Source organism: Oncorhynchus clarkii, chromosome 5 (genome assembly GCF_045791955.1).
Source record: "Oncorhynchus clarkii lewisi isolate Uvic-CL-2024 chromosome 5, UVic_Ocla_1.0, whole genome shotgun sequence".
In the NCBI taxonomy this organism is placed as follows: domain Eukaryota; kingdom Metazoa; phylum Chordata; class Actinopteri; order Salmoniformes; family Salmonidae; genus Oncorhynchus; species Oncorhynchus clarkii.
In genome coordinates, this window is record NC_092151.1 from 56,012,106 (window position 1) to 56,031,558 (window position 19,453).

The 19,453-nt window shown below is 41.7% G+C and overlaps 2 protein-coding genes across 2 annotated transcripts in view; one reads left to right on the forward strand and one right to left on the reverse strand.

Moving 5' to 3' along the window:
• The first annotated feature begins 1,036 nt into the window (after positions 1-1,036).
• Positions 1,037-10,566, forward strand: LOC139410099 (diphthamide biosynthesis 5). The gene is made up of 7 exons (XM_071155542.1): positions 1,037-1,488; positions 1,960-2,084; positions 5,292-5,400; positions 6,806-6,926; positions 8,627-8,666; positions 9,891-9,994; positions 10,064-10,566. The coding sequence occupies exons 1-7, from the start codon at positions 1,354-1,356 to the stop codon at positions 10,297-10,299; spliced, it is 870 nt and encodes a 289-aa protein (XP_071011643.1). The 5' UTR covers positions 1,037-1,353; the 3' UTR covers positions 10,300-10,566.
• A 177-nt stretch (positions 10,567-10,743) lies between these two features.
• LOC139409037 (zinc transporter 7-like) overlaps positions 10,744-19,453 on the reverse strand; it is a 32,206-nt gene continuing 23,496 nt past the window's right edge. Inside the window, exons 9-11 of the mRNA XM_071153694.1 lie at positions 14,113-14,203; positions 13,847-13,996; positions 10,744-12,433 (exon numbers count right to left, since the gene is read on the reverse strand). Of these exons, the coding sequence (XP_071009795.1) occupies positions 12,386-12,433; positions 13,847-13,996; positions 14,113-14,203 (289 nt within the window). The 3' untranslated portion in view covers positions 10,744-12,385. The remainder of the gene's footprint in view (positions 12,434-13,846; positions 13,997-14,112; positions 14,204-19,453) is intronic.

Sequence of the window (19,453 nt, forward strand, 5' to 3'; positions counted from 1 at the left end):
GCTGCATATTTCTGAACATTATATTGATATAATGAAACCTGGTCAGATAATGTCGAATACATTATTGAAGGGAAGGAAGTTGTTTAACAGATGTCTACTCCACATTATCTTGGCAACTTTGTGAACACTGTACACTGATGAGGTAATAAACTGCACTCAAAACCAGGCCTTCACATGAATACATTTTGGTGCTAAAACACCCACATTCCGTCCCATTAACATGCAAGTGCTTGGGTATTGCCCAAACCAGCTCCATGAAAAGTGTTGCTCCCTGTGGATTGTTTTACAATACATGTAACGAATCAGCTAGAATCAAAACTCTAAACGCATTCCAGTCAGATTAGAGAAACTGTGGGGTCGAGTTCCGGGGCAATGCCTGTAACCTTGACAACAGTATCCATTCAATAAACAGGACAATCAGCGTAAAACACAACCCCATGATCTCCTCTGCCTAAATAAATACTGATAGGGATTCTAGTAAATGCTTAGAAAGAGTGACATTAGAAAGTGAAAATGTGTGTTGGTGAACTGTGATGGCATGCCCTCTGCATTGTGAGTATGATCTTCATGCTTAATTTTTTGAAATGTGTCTTTATTTAACCTTTATTTAACTAGACAAGTCAGTTAAGAACAAATTCTTATTTTACAATGAGGCCTACCCCGGACAAACCCTCCCCTAACCCGGACGACGCTGGGACAATTGTGCGCCGCCCTACGGGAGTCCCGATCACGGACGTTGTGATAAAGCCAGGGTCTGTAGTGACGCCTCTAGCACTTAGAGGCAGTGCATTAGAACGCTGCGCCACTCGGGAACATGCACTTAACTATGCAATCACATTATGATTTTATACATTTTTTCACTTTTACTTTGTAAAAACGTTAAAGTCACAAGGAAATTGAAAAAAAGTCAAACTTTATAAATAATCCGAAAGTAGCCTACATGATGCTCCACCGACAAATGCACTCCCACTGTTCTAATACCGGGCTGGAACGGACCCACATTGCAGGAAGACATGCAACTGTGTCGTAAAATCAAGAGTATTTTGCGTCAAGACGTATGTGAAATCGTATAGTGTTTACACGTGCGTTTAGTGACAAGTGGATTCAAGTTCCAAACTGTAGTAGCGGCGTATATTCACGAGGGAATCTGATAATACATGCAAGCGTATTCTAGGTACCAGTTTAGATATGTTATGTCATAACTAACGGAACATTTTAAAACGGCAGCGGTCTGTTTTCTGCTAGGTTTAGCAATTAGCTAGCCTTAGCCTGCTATTAAGACAGTTGTGATGACGTGTGGTGTTAGCCACCAATATAGCTAACTCATAAAAAGTGTGGTATTTCTACGTTGCAATGCTGTACTTTATTGGGCTTGGGTTGGGAGATGCAAAGGACATCACCGTAAAGGGGTTAGAAATTGTAAAGCAATGCAGTCGTGTCTACTTGGAAGCCTACACGTCCATATTGACAGTTGGGAAAGATGCATTGGTAGGTTGAATATTATGTAGCACTATGGCATGCATGTGGTGAAATTGTGCATGTCTGTGCTACAACAATCCCTCCAATTTCGAAGTCGGCACTGATGCAGTCCAGAGCATGTGATAAAACTGCATCAGGGTACAATACCTCTTGAAGTGCCTGTTGTCTTTGCTTCTAGTTAAAGATATTATAGACTTTTCCATGACAGTAAAGTTGCATTAGTTGAAATGACCAATGAGTGGCTGGAAATCGTATAGACTGTGTGGCGTTGACACTTCCTACTCATGGTGTTTTCTTAAAATTGAGTAAAAGTCACATGTTCTCAAGTTTATAGACAGTGCACGTTCATTAAACAGAGCTCAAGCTGGCAGGATGGAGATCAAGGTTTTATCGTTGCCACCAGATAAAGTCCATCCACCGTTTTTAAAGCAAGTTCAAAAGGCACTATGTGCCGTGAATAAGTGTGATCTATGACCTTAGGAGGAGTACTATGGACGGGAGCTGATACTGGCCGACAGAGACATGGTGGAACAGGAGGCTGATGAGATCCTGAAAGGGGCTGACGTCAGTGATGTGGCATTTCTTGTGGTGGGAGATCCATTTGGGTAATTGATTACTGTACTTGTTTTTCATGCTTGAAAAGTAATTCATTACGTTATGACTATTACTGGCAGGCTAGTTTTAAAAGATGTTGCCGTGAACAATAGAAGTGCAGGCCCTGGCCGTAGATGAACTTGCTAACCACTGCTCCAATAGGATTGAAGGACTTCTGGGAGGTCGTAAGGCGCATAGGAATGTTACACTAGCCCCTCCGTCTCCCAGGCAGTAGGCGATACAAATCGGTAACAATTCACACAAAGTTTCGTTCATGACACGTCATAACAATGTCATAAGCGGCATCGTAAAGTGTCCTAACACATGACACGTGACCTTTATTTTATGAATGCTTATGACAGCTGGAATGAGCTATATATTTATTTGCATTATGACAGGTGTGTGTGATTGATCAGACACGCTAAGGAGAGATCTCCATCTGTTAAGTTCATGATTACCTCCACTGACGCAGCACACACGTCATATCACTTCCCCTGTTTGCACTGCTCTAATGTATGTACAGTGTGATATAATGAGTGAGGTGTTATATCACACATACTGTACACGCACCTTAGTAAGTATGTCATGAAAATGAAAGTCCCAACACATTTTGAGGGAGTGTATACAACAACAATTACAAACAGGATTGAAAATAACATCATTACAAACCGGTTGATAAAACGTCATTACAAACAGGTTGAAATAACGTCATTACAGACAGGTTGAAATAACGTCATTACAGACAGGTTGATAAAACGTCATTACAGACAGGTTGATAAAACGTCATTACAGACAGGCTTGAAAATAACGTCATTACAGACAGGATGAAAATAACGTCATTACAGACAGGCTTGAAAATAACGTCATTACAGACAGGCTTGAAAATAACGTCATTACAGACAGGATGAAAATAATGTCATTACAGACAGGTTGATAAAACGTCATTACAGACAGGTTGATAAAACGTCATTACAGACAGGTTGATAAAACGTCATTACAGACAGGTTGATAAAACGTCATTACAGACAGGTTGATGTCATTACAGACAGGTTGATAAAACGTCATTACAGACAGGTTGATAAAACGTCATTACAGACAGGTTGATAAAACGTCATTACAGACAGGTTGATAAAACGTCATTACAGACAGGTTGATAAAACGTCATTACAGACAGGTTGATAAAACGTCATTACAGACAGGTTGATAAAACGTCATTACAGACAGGTTGATAAAACTTCATTACAGACAGTCATTGATAAAACATCATTACAGACAGGTTGATAAAACGTCATTACAGACAGGATTGAAAATAACGTCATCACAAACAGGTTGAAATAACGTCATTACAGACAGGTTGATAAAACATCATTACAGACAGGTTGATAAAACGTCATTACAGACCGGTTGAAATAACGTCATTACAGACAGGATTGAAAATAACGTCATTACAGACAGGCTTGAAAATAATGTCATTACAGACAGGTTGATAAAACGTCATTACAGACCGGTTGAAATAACGTCATTACAGACAGGATTGAAAATAACGTCATCACAAACAGGTTGAAATAACGTCATTACAGACAGGTTGATAAAACATCATTACAAACAGGTTGAAATAACGTCATTACAAACAGGTTGAAAATAACGTCATTACAGACAGGTTGAAATAACGTCATTACAGACAGGTTGAAATAACGTCATTACAGACAGGTTGAAATAACGTCATTACAGACAGGTTGAAATAACGTCATTACAGACAGGTTGAAATAACGTCATTACAGACAGGTTGAAATAACGTCATTACAGACCGGTTGAAATAACGTCATTACAGACAGGTTGAAATAACGTCATTACAGACAGGTTGAAATAACGTCATTACAGACAGGTTGAAATAACGTCATTACAGACAGGTTGAAATAACGTCATTACAGACAGGTTGATATCTGGTTGAAATGACAGCGTTGCATTCAGTTTTTCTCTGAGGGAGGCACACAAGTAGGAATGAGTAAATCAGTAAGACATAGCCCTATCTGATTAGGGAGTACCATTGTAAACAACGCTCATCAATACCACTCACTCACTCCTTCATTTCGCTATTTGAGTTGTAAACAAATGGATAGGCTACATTTTTTTTGACATTTACAAAACATGGTTTCATTAAATCAATAACTAAAGAGAACCCTGAACCTTAAGTGGAGAATGTTGCTTTGGTGATCACACTGTTTTTCTTCTTTGCCATTTGAAAGCCTGCTGGAAGTTGATGCTTGTCATCATTTGAACAACATCCCTTGCCGCAAAAATATTGAAAGTCTCATGACCTTGGTATGCTTCAGTCCGCAATGACTATCATCTGCAGTTTCCATTTGCTTCCCATACAAATGGAAACGGAACTAATTGCTACAAAAATACTATCTCACAAAATCGTTTGGTATGACATCGATGCTCAACGGAGCACCACATGATTAAGAAAAGTGTTTTTGCAGCTATATGCTCTCTGAGCCGGTGGGGAAACGTTCTGCGGAGGGAGTAGTTGGACCAAACTGCTGTGTGAACACTGCAACGTCTCTGGAAAGAGCCACTCATTCATTGTACTGCACTCCCATTTGCTAGCGCTACTAATAGTGCTTAACGGGCATGGGGGTGGCAGGTAGCCTAGTGGTTAGAGCGTTGGACTAGTAACCGAAAAGGTTCTAAGATCAAATCCCCAAGCTGACAAGGTAAAAATCTGTCATTCTGCCCCTGAACAAGGCAGTTAACCCACTGTTCCTAGGCCATCATTGAAAATAAAAACTTGTTTTTAACTGACTTGCCTAGTTAAATCAAGATTTATTTTTTTAAATGGTGAAGAATGTTTTGGCTCTGCTCTTTTTCCATCCAAAACCACTGACCAGGAGGAGGGGAGGTTCAGTCAAATTCTCCACTCTCCATCACGGTCACGATTTGCTCCAAGAAATGTTGGGATTTAATAAAGTTAATGACATCTAAAACCAAGGATTCGGTTTGGGGCCAAGTGTGGCCTTTGAAATAAATAAATCAGGCAGTCGAATAATGAGTCTCACTGACCATAACCATCCTTACTGTAGCAAATTGCCAGTTGGTTTGGAATGGAAATGGAGCAGCAATGTGACATTTTTGGTCAAAGCTTGGACTTTGTTGTCAGGTTTCTAGAGGCAGCATCATGCCATGTTCTTAACACTTGATGTATCTTTTCCTTATAGCGCCACCACCCACAGTGACTTGGTCCTGAGAGCAGTGAATGCTGGGATACAATACAGGGTCATCCATAACGCCTCTATCATGAACGCAGTTGGATGCTGCGGCCTCCAGGTACGTCCACTTGAAGTCCTATTGGAAACTGAAACACACAGATTAGCAGAAACGTTGTCTACTTTGCTAAAAAAATAAAAAAAAGAGCTTATAACATCTGGTCTTCAATGCCCCATCATCTTAACCATTCTGTAGCAACGTCCTATGAAGGCAATCAAAGAGCATAATTGCCATTGGGAAAGAAAATCCATGTGGAGTCTATGGACTGAAATGGCAGAGCAGCACCAATGTCTCTTAATACACAGCTCAGCCCAGGACATCCATAATGTGGCCTTGCATTGACCTGTCAGGGGGAGCATTGTGAGCATGGGGGCATCCAGCTGTCCCACCCTGCCTCTGATGTGGTGGTGGGGGGGATTAGTGTTGCTAACGTCAGTGTTAGCGCATCAGGGTTGTCATTAGTGGGTAGTGACGCTCCTTTGGGCGTGCATCAGACGCACTAGTTGGAAGTGATCTGGCAACTCAAAGCCACTGCCAGTGAGCAATGACAGGAGAGAAGGAGGCTTTGCTATTCTAATGAAGGACGTGCCCATCACAGGGATCAAGGTTGTGTGTGCTCCCTGCCTGTCAACCTAGTGTGCTTCACCATATCCCTCTGGGGAGGGGTGTTCTATACTATATGTGCCTGTATAATTTACCTTTCAATTGGTTGTGCATTTTAATTGTCTTCCCTGTTACCCTACCAAATTATTTTTAAATAAAATGACCAACTTGAGTTCAGATGACTGGGAATATGTGGGTGGAGAATTAGCATGTTTTGCCAAACATCCGCATATCAATTTGACATTGGTTTCAAATTAGATGAAAAAATAGATGGCTAAAATGAGGTATTACAATCGCTCTCTAACTCAGAATTTTAAATGGTAAGAAATGTTTTAGAAAATACATTCAGACCAGCCGTATCAAGTGTTTTGTCTAGCTCAAGTCAACGGTGTATTGGTCTTGCACTGCAGTGCTCTTGTTAGTGTATTGGGGGAAGGGGGGAGTTAGGTAGGGTCCCAATGCATGTTTTGGGTCGCCGTGCTGTATCAAGCATGCCGCGGCTCAGAGTGCCATGTGATTTTTCACACACTGAATAACAGGAAGCACCTTGGGACACTTAGTGCAATCCAGTCTGCTGCAGCAATCACGGCCTGCTCACGAGACATAATTTTGCTCAACACACACACACACACACACACACACACACACACACACACACACACACACACAAATATCAATCAATAAGCTCACAGGAGCTGTCAGCAAGTGAACCAGAACCACAAACTCTTTATTTGAGAAACTGACCATTCACACCCAATGCTGCTGTCCTAAGATACTTTCAATGAACCCTTAGTAGAAGACAAGTCTAACCCTGAGTAGAAGACAAGTCTTAAATCACATTGTGTACATTACCTTTGGACAGCTGTACAACTTTGGAGAGACGGTGTCCATTGTGTTCTGGACAGATACGTGGAGACCGGAAAGCTTCTACGATAAAATCAAGAAGAACAGGGACCTGGGGATGCACACACTATGTTTGCTTGGTGAGTCCTACAGTTTCATCTCTTTTAGTAACCAACCATCCAGTGACGCGGTGTCCATATTAGGAGTCAAGTGACTGTCCTAATATGGACCGTGAAAAAAATACAAAGTGGAAAATCTGTACAGAATAGTAGGGCTGAGACGATACCCGTATTGCAATATTTTTTCCCCATGGCAAAAATTAAAACACAAAGCTGTAAAAACTACTTGGTCATTTCAAAACCAGCTGTTTGTAAAATAGTGTGCTGTAGCTTGGAAAATACATAAATATGACTCTGGATGACAACATAATGATGTTTGTTCCCAACATTAGGGCCGTTTTCATCAAGAAGTTCAATCCGCTTTGTTTCCTTTGCCACTATACTAACGAGTGTCGCGATACTGGTATCATCCCTACAGAATAGCATACATACAGTATGCCCGTAACCATTATGGACCGCACACGCTACGTAGTATCATTGGGTCTGGTCATACCCGAGCACATGGTGAGGAAACATGGGCGGTCACATCCGTGCACACGTGTGTCTGAGTGATTCTCCAGGCAGTCCCTCAGAGCTCATATTCTTCCAGACCTACTTCCAGTCAAGGTGCTGGTCTGCCTTCCAGGTGGAGGAAAGGAGCGAGGATATAGTGTGTGTGTGTGTGTGTGCGCCAGCCAGCCAGCCAGCCAGTTCTACACACTTTCATCTCCGGGAGGCTGGGACCAAACAAAGCCCTCATTATGACTGTTTCTACTCCAAGACCTTTTCCCTCCTGCGTGTGTCATCCCCTGGGTGCGTCATCCCCTGGGTGCATATTAAACAGTCCTCAATCACAGTCATAGTAGTAGACTGGGGAGTAGGTTTCTGTAATGGGAAGGCGGCTGTGACTGCAGAGGCAGATGGCCCGAACGCTCATAATTTATGTTTATTTGAGCAAGAGATTTTTGTTTGGATGCAGAGGGTTGCCCCCCCACCCCTCACATGGGAGAGCCCTATAATTCGAGGTAATGGATGCTGGTTGAAGCGGAGACGGTTTTGGGTCACACCCTTATTGTCTCTGTGGGCCAAGTTCCCTATGTGTCCCCAGGTGCGGCCCCAGCTGCAGAAGGGTGTGTGCGCCTGTGAGCTCACCGATATGAACCCCACCGATATGAACCCCCATTATTCAATAGTGGATCGGAAAGCCTGGCATTAGCCAAGGCACCTCCACACCCGTGAAGCAAAGGGCACGATTCTAAAAGGATGAAGAACGAGTGCAGACAACAAAAGCAGACGCACGCACAACTCTGATTGGGTCATCTATCATGACTTCCCCAGACAACATGCACGCCATACATCTACATGAGGGGAAACCTCATCACTGTAATGACACTAGCAGGACCATTGTTCCTGTTTGATTAATACTGATTTATAATTTAAAAAAAAATAATAATAATAATGTTTGGGTAAGATTTTGATGGTCTTTGTGTAAGGATTATTGACTGTTCATATTATTCAACAAAATGATGTATGATTATTATTCTAGCGGAGCGTAAAATTTTCCTGAAAATGGAATGGCTTAAAGGTGACCATGGAAGACTTAAAGGGACATTTAGTTCATCAAGCTGGCCTTGGGTAATTTGTCAAGATGTGTTGTTCATGGCCAGTTTGAGGGGAAAAGGAATTGTCCACATCTGTGAAATGGTTCATTACCTCCACAGCCCTCCTTTTTTTGTCCGCAGATATCAAAGTCAAAGAGCAGTCCATGGAGAACCTCATGAGGTAAGTCTCTCCTTTCCCCCTCCTGCGCTGGACTGTCTGGGAGGGGGCCGTCTGATTTATATCTGGTCAGTGGCGTTTCTATCCAGCAGGACTCTGAAACGGAGCAGAGTTGAGGTTTATTGCAGACGTTCACTTAACATACATTTATACTGGCAGCTGGAGACGGGCCAGGCCAGTGAGTCAAAAAAAAAAGAATACAGTGGTTTGTTTGACTTGGACACACAATCTGTTGTCAGTGTCGTCTCATTGGGCCAGGTTCAGGAAATACATTTAGTATTTTAATCTCCTGCATGTGTTTTCAGAAAAGATGACATACAACCAGTCCCAAACACGTTGCGTTTGTCTCACACTTGAGAATCAACAGACATGTCTGTTTTGGATGCCAGTTCATCTCATTCCACACTAATGCGTTACTGTATCATGTATTGGTTTGCAGGAAGGTTGTCAACTCCTCGTTCACTTTGCAGTGTCCTGCAATTATTTTCCCAACAGGAGCCTGCATGAGAGTAGTTTTATATGTGAATCTATAAAAGCTGAAATGGACTTCAGTAATCTGCCATGTAAGGGTTATGTACAGGGGAAAAGTATGGTTTTCATTTAAGACAGAAAAGAGTCTTAATTTTTCCAAGGTTTACTGGTGCATATATATTATTACTAGGAAATGGAATAAACACATGCCCTATGATTTTGGTCAATATTAAAATGTTTGCGCAGTGAGAGATTCATGCCCATACAGTATTAGCCGAAGGAAAAAATACCCCGTCTTTTCCCCCGCGGCCAAGGAATTTAGACACATTTGTGAAGGTTTTCTTTCCAGTAACATAGTTATCAAATAGATCTCTGGCTTGCTTTGTAAGCATTTTATGACTGTAGGAGATTTACACGAGACTCTGTTATTTTAGTTCTGATCTAGCACCAGAACAGCCACAGTGAAACATTGCCAGAATAAAACCTGCTTGATTTCAAAGTGCTGAAAGAGCTGAGAATAGCTCCATCTGAGCTACTCAGCACAGTACTGAATGCTTAGCATAATGGCCTTTTCTCCTTCCTTTTGAATGGCTCTACTGGTAACAAAGGGGCTTGCATTGTCTACACCTGGTTATTAGATTCAGCTTTTATATTCTGAAGAAGTCACCTCCACAGCACTTATAGGTCTGGGCAGTATGAACCCATTGGCATTGCATTACTCCATAAGTAACGTCCTTGTTTCTTTTTCTTGTAAAGGGGCCGTAAGATTTATGAACCGCCCAGGTTTATGACCGTGAGCCAGGCGGCTGAGCAGCTCCTGGAGATAGTACAAAACAGGAGGGAGCGGGGAGATGACCTGGGTGAGTTGCTATCATGTTGAATTGAATGATGTGAAAGAAAAAACACTAATTGCCTCGCTCTCCATCTAGCCATCAGGGAGGAGACCATATGTGTGGGTCTGGCCAGGGTGGGAGCAGAGGACCAGGTCATCCGCACGGGGACACTCCGCCAACTGGCGTCATGTGACCTGGGCGGCCCGCTGCATTCCATGATCGTGACGGGTCACCTGCACCCGCTGGAGGTAGACATGTTGCGTTTGTCAGCTGCCACCCCCGACGCACTGCAGGACCTCAGAATGACCGACAGCTCAACGTACACCTCCTAATGCACACATACTGCCTCAAGAATGACTCTCAGGATCTCCAAACGACCTAGCACACAAAGTTCCACACACTAACACAGGACCATGTGTCATATAGGCCTGCTGACTTCTGTTGACTTGACACGCCTAGCCGCTGACTCTACACACCAGTAGAGATATGTATTTAAACGTTCCATCCCAGGTAATCCAGTATTTCCCACCAGAACTGTCATTCTAAAGCATGAAAATTCAAGCCATACATTAAAGACATTGTATTTAACATTCAGCAAATAGGTTTGCATCATTTGAAATGTTTTTTTCTGACATGCACTGTGAACTATAGGACCTTATGTAGACAGGTGTGCCTTAATCATGCAGAAACAGGATGCACCGGAGCTCAATTGAGGGTCTGAACATGTAAAAAAGGGATAGTGTAGATTAAGAACAAGGCTGTAATGTGAAAGGGAAGGGGTTTGAATGCTTTTGCTCCCCCCCCCCCCCCAAAAAAAAAAAAATCCCTCATCCCCCATGCTTTAGCTGAAATCACAACGCTAGCTGGCTATGGCATCAAAATGTTATTACCATGATTGAAGAGGTAACGGAGTCAGATTAGTGTCTTGGTAAAAAAATTAAGCTGTCCTGTAATTTTTTGTATTCTTGGAAAATGAAGTGCAATCTTCTGGTATGCGCAGCACTACTGCCAGAAAGTCAACCTGGGCCTGTGAAACCAGAATTAAGAGTTTTACATAGACCAAAGCATATATTTCACTGATTTATTAATACTGATGTGCTTAAATGACACTTAGAATTCATCATCTAGTTCCTGAGTTGGATAGTTTTTAAAAGGCGGCGGCAACTCCCTTACATTATCTGGAGGAGGAAAGGGCCCGTATCGCTGAAGTTCACAGCTTTTGAAATGTAAAAAAGGTCATTTCCAATTGAGCCGAAATATGCAGCGTTGACCGTGAATGCAGTCTCTGCTAAAGCTGAATAGCTGTAGCTCTTCAGTGCTACAGATAGTCGAGCCCTACTTGATATGCAACAATTTAATGACATTGTCAAAAATAAAAATGTGGATGACAGCGCAAACTGAGCAAAAGACATTTAAAAATGTGCGCCACCTCTTCTCTCAAATATCCATGTAACGAACAAACATTGATGTACAATCTGTGCCAAACCATCAAAATTTCAACCTCTGCCAGTAATGAGAGAAATTAAATTATATGCAGTAAAATCATTTATTACATTTCAAAATAAGAATGGAACTGGCCAACTGCACACTTGGCCCATTACATTAAAGTAAGACCAATGAGGGCAATGAAATCATGGGTTTTAGGCTTACATCGGTTTTAACCATCCTCTTTGACAAGGTCGTAAGCAGCTGTTCAAGGTTCAAATAAAACCACTGTGCCGTCCAGGGAATTATGACAATATTCCCTTAGGAAAAATACCATGACAACCCTCAAAGGGATGCTGGATCAAGGGGTTGGAATAACAAGACCCATGTTGGTCATCTGATTCCTTTTGGGTCTGGAGGGACATAATTCCAGTCCATGATTTGGTGAAAAAGGCACTTAAGAAACCCAGAATGACAGTTGAACGGCTCAAGTGTGCAAAGTGCAACTAAATGGCAAAATGGAATATGCCCCATGTTAATTGTGTGTGACTCATATGGACGTATAAAAATAGACTATTTATGAATCTTACATGGTTGCAGGGCTTAACACGAATGTCCATTGAAGTGTACTTTAACGCAGACAATAGTTACAAATTAATTAAAATCCCATCTTAAAATGGAGGGGGGGGGTGATAAAACCAAAATAGGTCTCTGACATTAAGATAAACACTTCCTAAACAGTAGAATGGGTGGAAGTGGGTGTGTGCAAAGTTCTCGTTTTCCCCGCAGACGGCGCATCATAATTGGCAAGTTTTGGTTTCCCCCATTTTCTTGTGTCCTCTCAAGAGTCAGTGTACTTGTCCTGTAGCTGCTTCCGTCTTGGTCCTTGGTTTGTGATGTGGACTTTAAAACCCAGAGAGATGCGGGGTTTAGGGGGGGGAACCCCACAGCAGCACAGAGGCTTTGGTCCCAGGGAGATACGAGGAACGAGTCCTACATCGTCGCCACTTCTATCTGGACATACAGTTGCCGTACTCCAGCCTGTGGACAAGTACAATGGAGAAAACCAGTCACGATTTGCTTCAACACCTGTCACAACAGTGAAGATGGTTAATTTAATGTCTGACATTTCTGTGGCCTGTCATTACCTAGTACAGGTGTAATGTAATTCTAATGATAATGATGGTCTAGTGGTAATGGCAGAGCTCTTAATACTTGGCTGCTACATCTTTGTTTCTCAAACCTTCCACCTGGACTTGAATAGACCGATTGTCTGTCCATAAACCATCATTTAGGCTGCTGACCAGTTGGCGGTTATTTAAATGATAATGCCCTCGAAGCCGGTGTTTGGAGGATGTGCCAATATATCATCCAAACACCGGCTTCAAGGGCATTATCACTTTTATACAACAGGTTACCAACATGTTTTCATTAACATTATTTTATTTATTCATCCACAAGATATAGTCCCAACACATCTATGGTTGCTACCCAAGCCGGCTGGTCATTCGTTCTATTGGTTCGGTTGTCAGAGACGCGACCAAGTCGTTCAGTCTTTGTTCTTTATCTATGGATGCGACCCAGTAGTCTGTTCTAAATGTTCCATTGCCATATTGGCTGGCAACGTTCTTATCCCTTGCTTGCTAGCTAGGCAACTACGGCTAACTTCCAGTCACGTCAAAAGAATAACAGTAGCTGTTTTCTAGTGACATTTATTTGGATACATCCATAACAATGAGCTAATGAGGCGCGATTTCACCTGGCATAGAAAATGTGCTCTCTCGTCAGGACACTTGTTCAAAGGAGCTAGCCAACAACACAATCACTTCAAACACTGAAGCTGTAAAGACTGCAAACTAGCTGCACTTCGTTTCATTTTTACCTTTTTTCAATTTACATTTCTGTGTGTGTGTGTGTGTGTGTGTGTGTGTGTGTGTGTATATATATATATATATATATATATACATAAAAATGATGCCAGCTGATTCATGATTTTGACTGGCTGAGAAACGCTGTCTTCCCGTCCTGACCCCTACATGTTACTATGGGACAGCTGGAGATCGAATATTGAAACAATGTTGCAAATGTCAGACAGCAAGGTTTATACAAAACTCTGCTGTTGAAAACTAAATGTTAGAAATGTGAGAATGTCTAGATGGTTTTTAGTGGAGATCAAGTTCATATGGCTGGGCTGATGAGACAGTGAATTGCACAGTCAGATGGAACAGAGTAAATAGGCATCATCGATTTAGCCAGTGGTAACTTGTAGAATAGACAACTGGAATGCGCTTTTAACCAATCATTATTCAGGATTAGACCCACCAATTGCATAATAATTACACATGTTCCAATGTTAGTGATTTTGTGGTTTCCCATCAGCTGCAGGCTAATCAGTGTGTGTATTTGTAGGAGAATGACCATCTGACATTACAAAAGGATGGGTTCCTCTCCTACCTGTGTGAAAATGTTGTGCGTTTGGCTTAGAATCCATTTGCTGTCAGCGTCAGGTGCAATTAGCAGCTTGACTGTGCCAATGTAGACATCTGTGCATAGGGTCCAGAAGTGAGGCTCCTGCAGATTGTACACACCCTGCATCTGCTGCACCTGCAAACACACACAGTTCACACCTAGATTTATATGACCATTTCCCCTTGTTAAACATTTAACATGTTCAGCATTGACGTGAGGGTATGGTTGAGGCATGGTTGTGCAGCACTTACCCTCTGGTAGCATTCTGGCAGGGCATTGTCCAGAGAGGGCGGAGTTCGCTGCATCAGAATCCCAATGGACTCCCTCAACAAAGGCACTACACTGTGGCACAGAGGGTAAGGGAGAAAAATAGCGTGACTTACTTCCCCAACGTTTTCCTGTCAACACTGGCAGACCCAGGGCCAAGGCATGCCACATCTGGCCAAAGTGATATTGTGCTTCTGGGGCACAAGTCACGCTGAACAATATGAACCCTGGACAATGACAGCTTGCTTGGTTAGGCATGTAGGTGGTAGCCTAGGTACCAGTCTTTGGCTAATCCACTCCCTGTACTCCATGTCATGTGCCAAAGGAAAAAAATTCCTTTCTGCCATCTTCAAATATGAACATTAATGAGCTCTAGGAAAGATGAGGATTTGTATCCTGATTCAATCACCCTCACAGCTATCCTCAAATCACAACGATTATGCAAATATTGGAACCGTCACTTTTCCCCCCCCCACACATTGCATTTCTCTTTAAAAAAAAATATATATATATATATTTTTTTTTTTTTAACGAGAAATGCAATGGCTGCCGCAGTGCAATTTAGAAGTACCCCAAAAACCCGCGACCAATACATTTTCACCCGTTTTCAAAGTAGCCCAATTTACAGGAAAATTTCAGACGCATGGCCTTGAACACGATACTGACCCAAGCCACTGAAAAGAGGTGAAATAACAATTCAAAAGAACATGTAAACCTGTTATTAAATAGAGAGCCAATGGCAATGTAGGACATGTGGGTTAAGCATGACATGCTAGTGAAATCTCCCCACATCTAAAACCATCAGAAGTCCCTCTGATTCAAAGGAGCATGAAAAAACTATTATTACAGTCAGCTACACTAGGATGGTTACCTTAAACAAAATGGTGTGGGTTTAGTAGACAGGGGAGGCCAAAACTACTCTACATTGTCAGATTTTTTTTTTTTTAAATGTAATAAAATGAATGAAACTGACAAGTAGCTAGGTTTCTATCCAATTGGCGACAGATTTTTATGTGAATATTCAAAATTCTGCATTTCCCTTTGCTTACGGAAAACCGTATCAAGCGAAGGGTTTGAGCGCTGCGCGAGTGGATATTTGAAATGGAAGTTCTGGAACTCCCTTGCATGCTTCGGTTATTGGGAAAAGTCCACAATGAAACGTTTGCATATGTTGACCACCGTAGCCTACCATTTGATACAATAAAATGTTGAAATGACAAAATCTCTGGAGTTATTGCAAATCAATTTGTGCCACTTGTGTAGCTTAACTGCAGCTAGCAAATATTTTGTAAATATCGTATGACTTCATTTTGTTGTTGTAGCGTTGTGTTATGCAATTATTAATGGCCAAGTTTAGTTAATTAAATTGGAAGTTATCAATTGTGATCATGGTCAAAGCTCTATAGCAATTGCTGATCAGCTGTTAGAAAGCGTCAGCTTAGGCTACAGGTAAGAAATCAAATTAAAATAAAAAAAAAGACAAGCACTGGCCTATTCAGTTCATATCCATATTATTAATATTTGATTCAGCGATTGAAAAATGACACCATCCTCAGTAGCCTATTCCAGCAGGTTATTGGGCAACACAAGCACTTGTCCAGGCTACTGTAGACCATATTATGTAGGTCTATAAGGGGCTACATGCTACCTGTATCTAGCTATGCAAAATAGAATTAGTCATAAACCCAGATTTAGCCTATTGAAATGACAAGTCAATCGTGCAAATAGGCCATTTATAAAACGGGTTGTAGTCTTCACATCTGGCTCATAATGGATGGCACAATTGCGATCTGTCCAAATTTCATCACTCAAAACTCTCCTGTCGGATTTATATAGTTATGCGAAAAGGGATTATTTAAAATGTTAGCAGTCAAACGAGTTAAAATGACATCCACTGGTGGAAAATGATCTGCCAAGTTTAATAAAGATAAATGATCTTCTCTCCCGGCTTATTCAAATTCCTTTTACATGACGTTAGCTCACAATAATTATTACATTGATGACAGAGTTTTGCTTCTTATGTTGATATTCCTTAATTCGCTCGATAACGTTATGGGAAAGGGTTTGTATAAATATGACAACTCCTCTCGCTGTGCATCCATTTTTTGGGGCTAGTTTTTCAAGCCTTGTGGGCAGATTGAGTGGTGATTGTGCTAGAAATTTGGGCTAGACCTGGCAAACCCAGTCTTCACGTTGGTATCCGGTTGCTAAGAAACCGTATTTGCCCAGACAATCCTGTCAAAAGTTGCTAGCTCAGTGTAAATACATACTGCAATTAGAACCACAAAATATCTTATTTTGAGGCTTAAAATCTAAAACTACAACGTGCCTAGCTAACAGCTAAATGTTTGTTTTTGACTTTGTTAATTCTTTATCAATGACAAGGAGTGGCAAGCTTGCCAAAGGGATTGGTACTCAAGACTATGCAGGTAGGGCCACACCATACAGAATTGGAAGTCACAGAAGCTGCTTTCAGTGAGCAGGAATACTGCACTACAGACCCTAGCTGGCTGCAGCCGAGACTACTAGCATAGTTGAACAATGACTTCATGAGGCTGGACAGTGCCACGTCAGCCATTCTTGATCCTTCCTTTTGTCTCCTCGCAACCATCTCGCGGCCACAGTTTTAAAAAAATCCCATTGCATGTCCCGCCTAACCCCTATACCAAAGCCACAAGGCCGACCACCACAGCATATGTGAGCCATCAGAGGGTTTGGCAGCTTTCCCCATTCCCAAAACCCCACTCACTCCCCTCTTCTCCCCGTCATTATCCCTGAATCCCCTACACCCCACCAGAAGCCCCACTCGGTCCATGTCAACGTGGGCAAAACTTTCCCTTTGCTCTTCCTCCACGTCTACAGTCTTCCTTGCACTACATGCTAGTAGCACACTACACTAACCAGCTCGTCGGCATATAGGCTACTGTACATTCTTCAGCTTTGCCTTTGAGTCTTAAGGGTCCGGTCGAAATGTAGCCAACGTTCCCCTACCGAACGTGTTAATATGAAATCAAAGACTTGATTATGGCCGACGGGAAAAGAGAACCTTTGAAGAAATTTAAAAAGTCACACATTGACTCCTTATTTATGACATGTATTCCACAATTATAACAGCCATGAACTTTTTGTTTTGACTGTCATTTTGTAATAACTTAAATGACAACCATTTTCTCAAAACGGTCTTTGAATTGAAGCTAAATAAACAAATGTGAAAGAGATTTGTTTACGTCGGTCTGTTCTTTAAGACAAGATTTTCCATGGGCTGCTTCTCAATACACTGATATCACCCTTCTGTATCTGCAGTGAAAGGTGACAGAGCTAGAGCAGTGTTTGTCAGATCATGAGACATCCCGAAAATTGGTCTTCTCACGAAAATGTCTGTAGTATCCAAACGGTTATGATCACTATTGAAAGGTGTCTCTCCCCATTTTGCTCTAGGATACCCACAAGCCTCGTCTGAAAGTCCCTGGTACCTGTTTTTTTTTTTTTTAATGAATGGAAGTATATATTGAGATATTTTAGACATTTAAACTAAGGGGATAAATACATTTCCTGATCTTTCTTATCACAGACACGTCAGAACAAACTTCCTTTAGATGTTTTTTGGAACCATCTATTGTTCCATGTAGTGAATTTGTTAGCAATTTCCAAATGCCTGAAGGTACCACGTTCATCTGTACAAACAATAGTACGCAAGTATCAACACCATGGGACCACGCAGCCGCCATACCGCTCAGGAAGGAGACACTTTGTCTCCTAGAGATGAACGTATTTTGGTGGGAAATGTGCAAATCAATCCCAGAACAGCAGCAAAGGACCTTGTGAAGATGCTGGAGGAAACAGGTACAAAAGTATCTATATCCACAGTTAAACGAGTCCTATATCAACATAACCTGAAAGGTCGCTCAGCAAGGAAGAAGCCACTGCTCCAAAACCGCCATAAAAAAGCCAGACTACGGTTTACAACTGCAAATGGGGACAAAGATCATACTTTTTGGAGAAATGTCCTCTGGTCTAATGAAACAAAAATAGAACTGTTTGGCCATAATGACCATCATTATGTTTAGAGGAAAAAGGGGGAGGCTTGCAAGCTGAAGAGCAGCATCCCAACCATGAAGCACGGGGGTGGCAGCATCATGTAGTGGAGGCGCTTTGCTGCAGGAGGGACTGGTGCACTTCACAAAATAGATGGCATCATGAGGCAGTAAAATTGTGAATATATTGAAGCAACAGCAAGACATCAGTCAGGAAGTTAAAGCTTGGTTGCAAATGGGTCTTCCAAATGGACAATGACTCCAAGCATACTTCCAAAGTTGTGGCAAAATGGGCAAAACTGAAAAAGCATGTGCGAGCAAGGAAGCCTACAAACCTGACTTAGTTACACCAGCTCTGTCAGGAGGAATGGGCCCAACTTATTGTGGGAAGCTTGTGTAAAGCTACCTGACACGTTGGACCCAAGTTAAAACAATTTAAAAGGCAATGCAACCAAATACTAATTGAGTGCATGTAAACTTCTGACCCACTGGGAATGTGATGAAAGAAACAAAAGCTGAAATAAAATCACTACTATTATTCTGACATTTCACATTCTTAAAATAAAGTGGTGATCCTAACTGACCTAAGACAGGGAATTTTTACTGGGATTAAATGTATTTGGCTAAGGTGTATGTAAACTTCAACTGTATATATAATTTTTTAGATACCTTAAAGAGGAGTCTTTCTATTCAAAAATCAAATAGCTAAATAATCCTTGGTATGACCATCTTAAAACAATTCCATATGTTAGCTTAGAACCCCCCCCCAATCTAGAGGGTTAAACAGGGGGATTTTGATAATGTTAAAATTCGATTTCCGCAGGGAAATTTAAGGCCAATGTCTAAAAAATATTTGGTAATAAGTGGAAGGCAAGGCATCTTGTGAAATGCCAGTGACTTCCTCTTCCCCAGTTGACTAGTTATGATTATGAAGGTATGGGCAGCAATTAGAGAAGCTTTTATTTGTGCCAGCCTGACATTAACAGTAGCCAAATGAGGAGCCGTTAAGTGATCCATCCATTTCCTGACTGTTCAGCACTCCTGGCCAGTAAACGCTGTGGTAACACACTTAACAATTCAGCACACAGAAGCATTTTGTGTAATACACGTGTGGTGTACTGAACCATGTACTGTATGGTACTGTGGAAGCAGCCAATAACCAACAGTATAGAATCTCAGAGTCAGGAGCTTGTGTCTTTGTTTTGCTCCCCGATTTGATTAATGAAAATATTGAATACATACTGGTAAATTATAGAAACATTCTATAATATTTTCCAGAATGCAATACTGT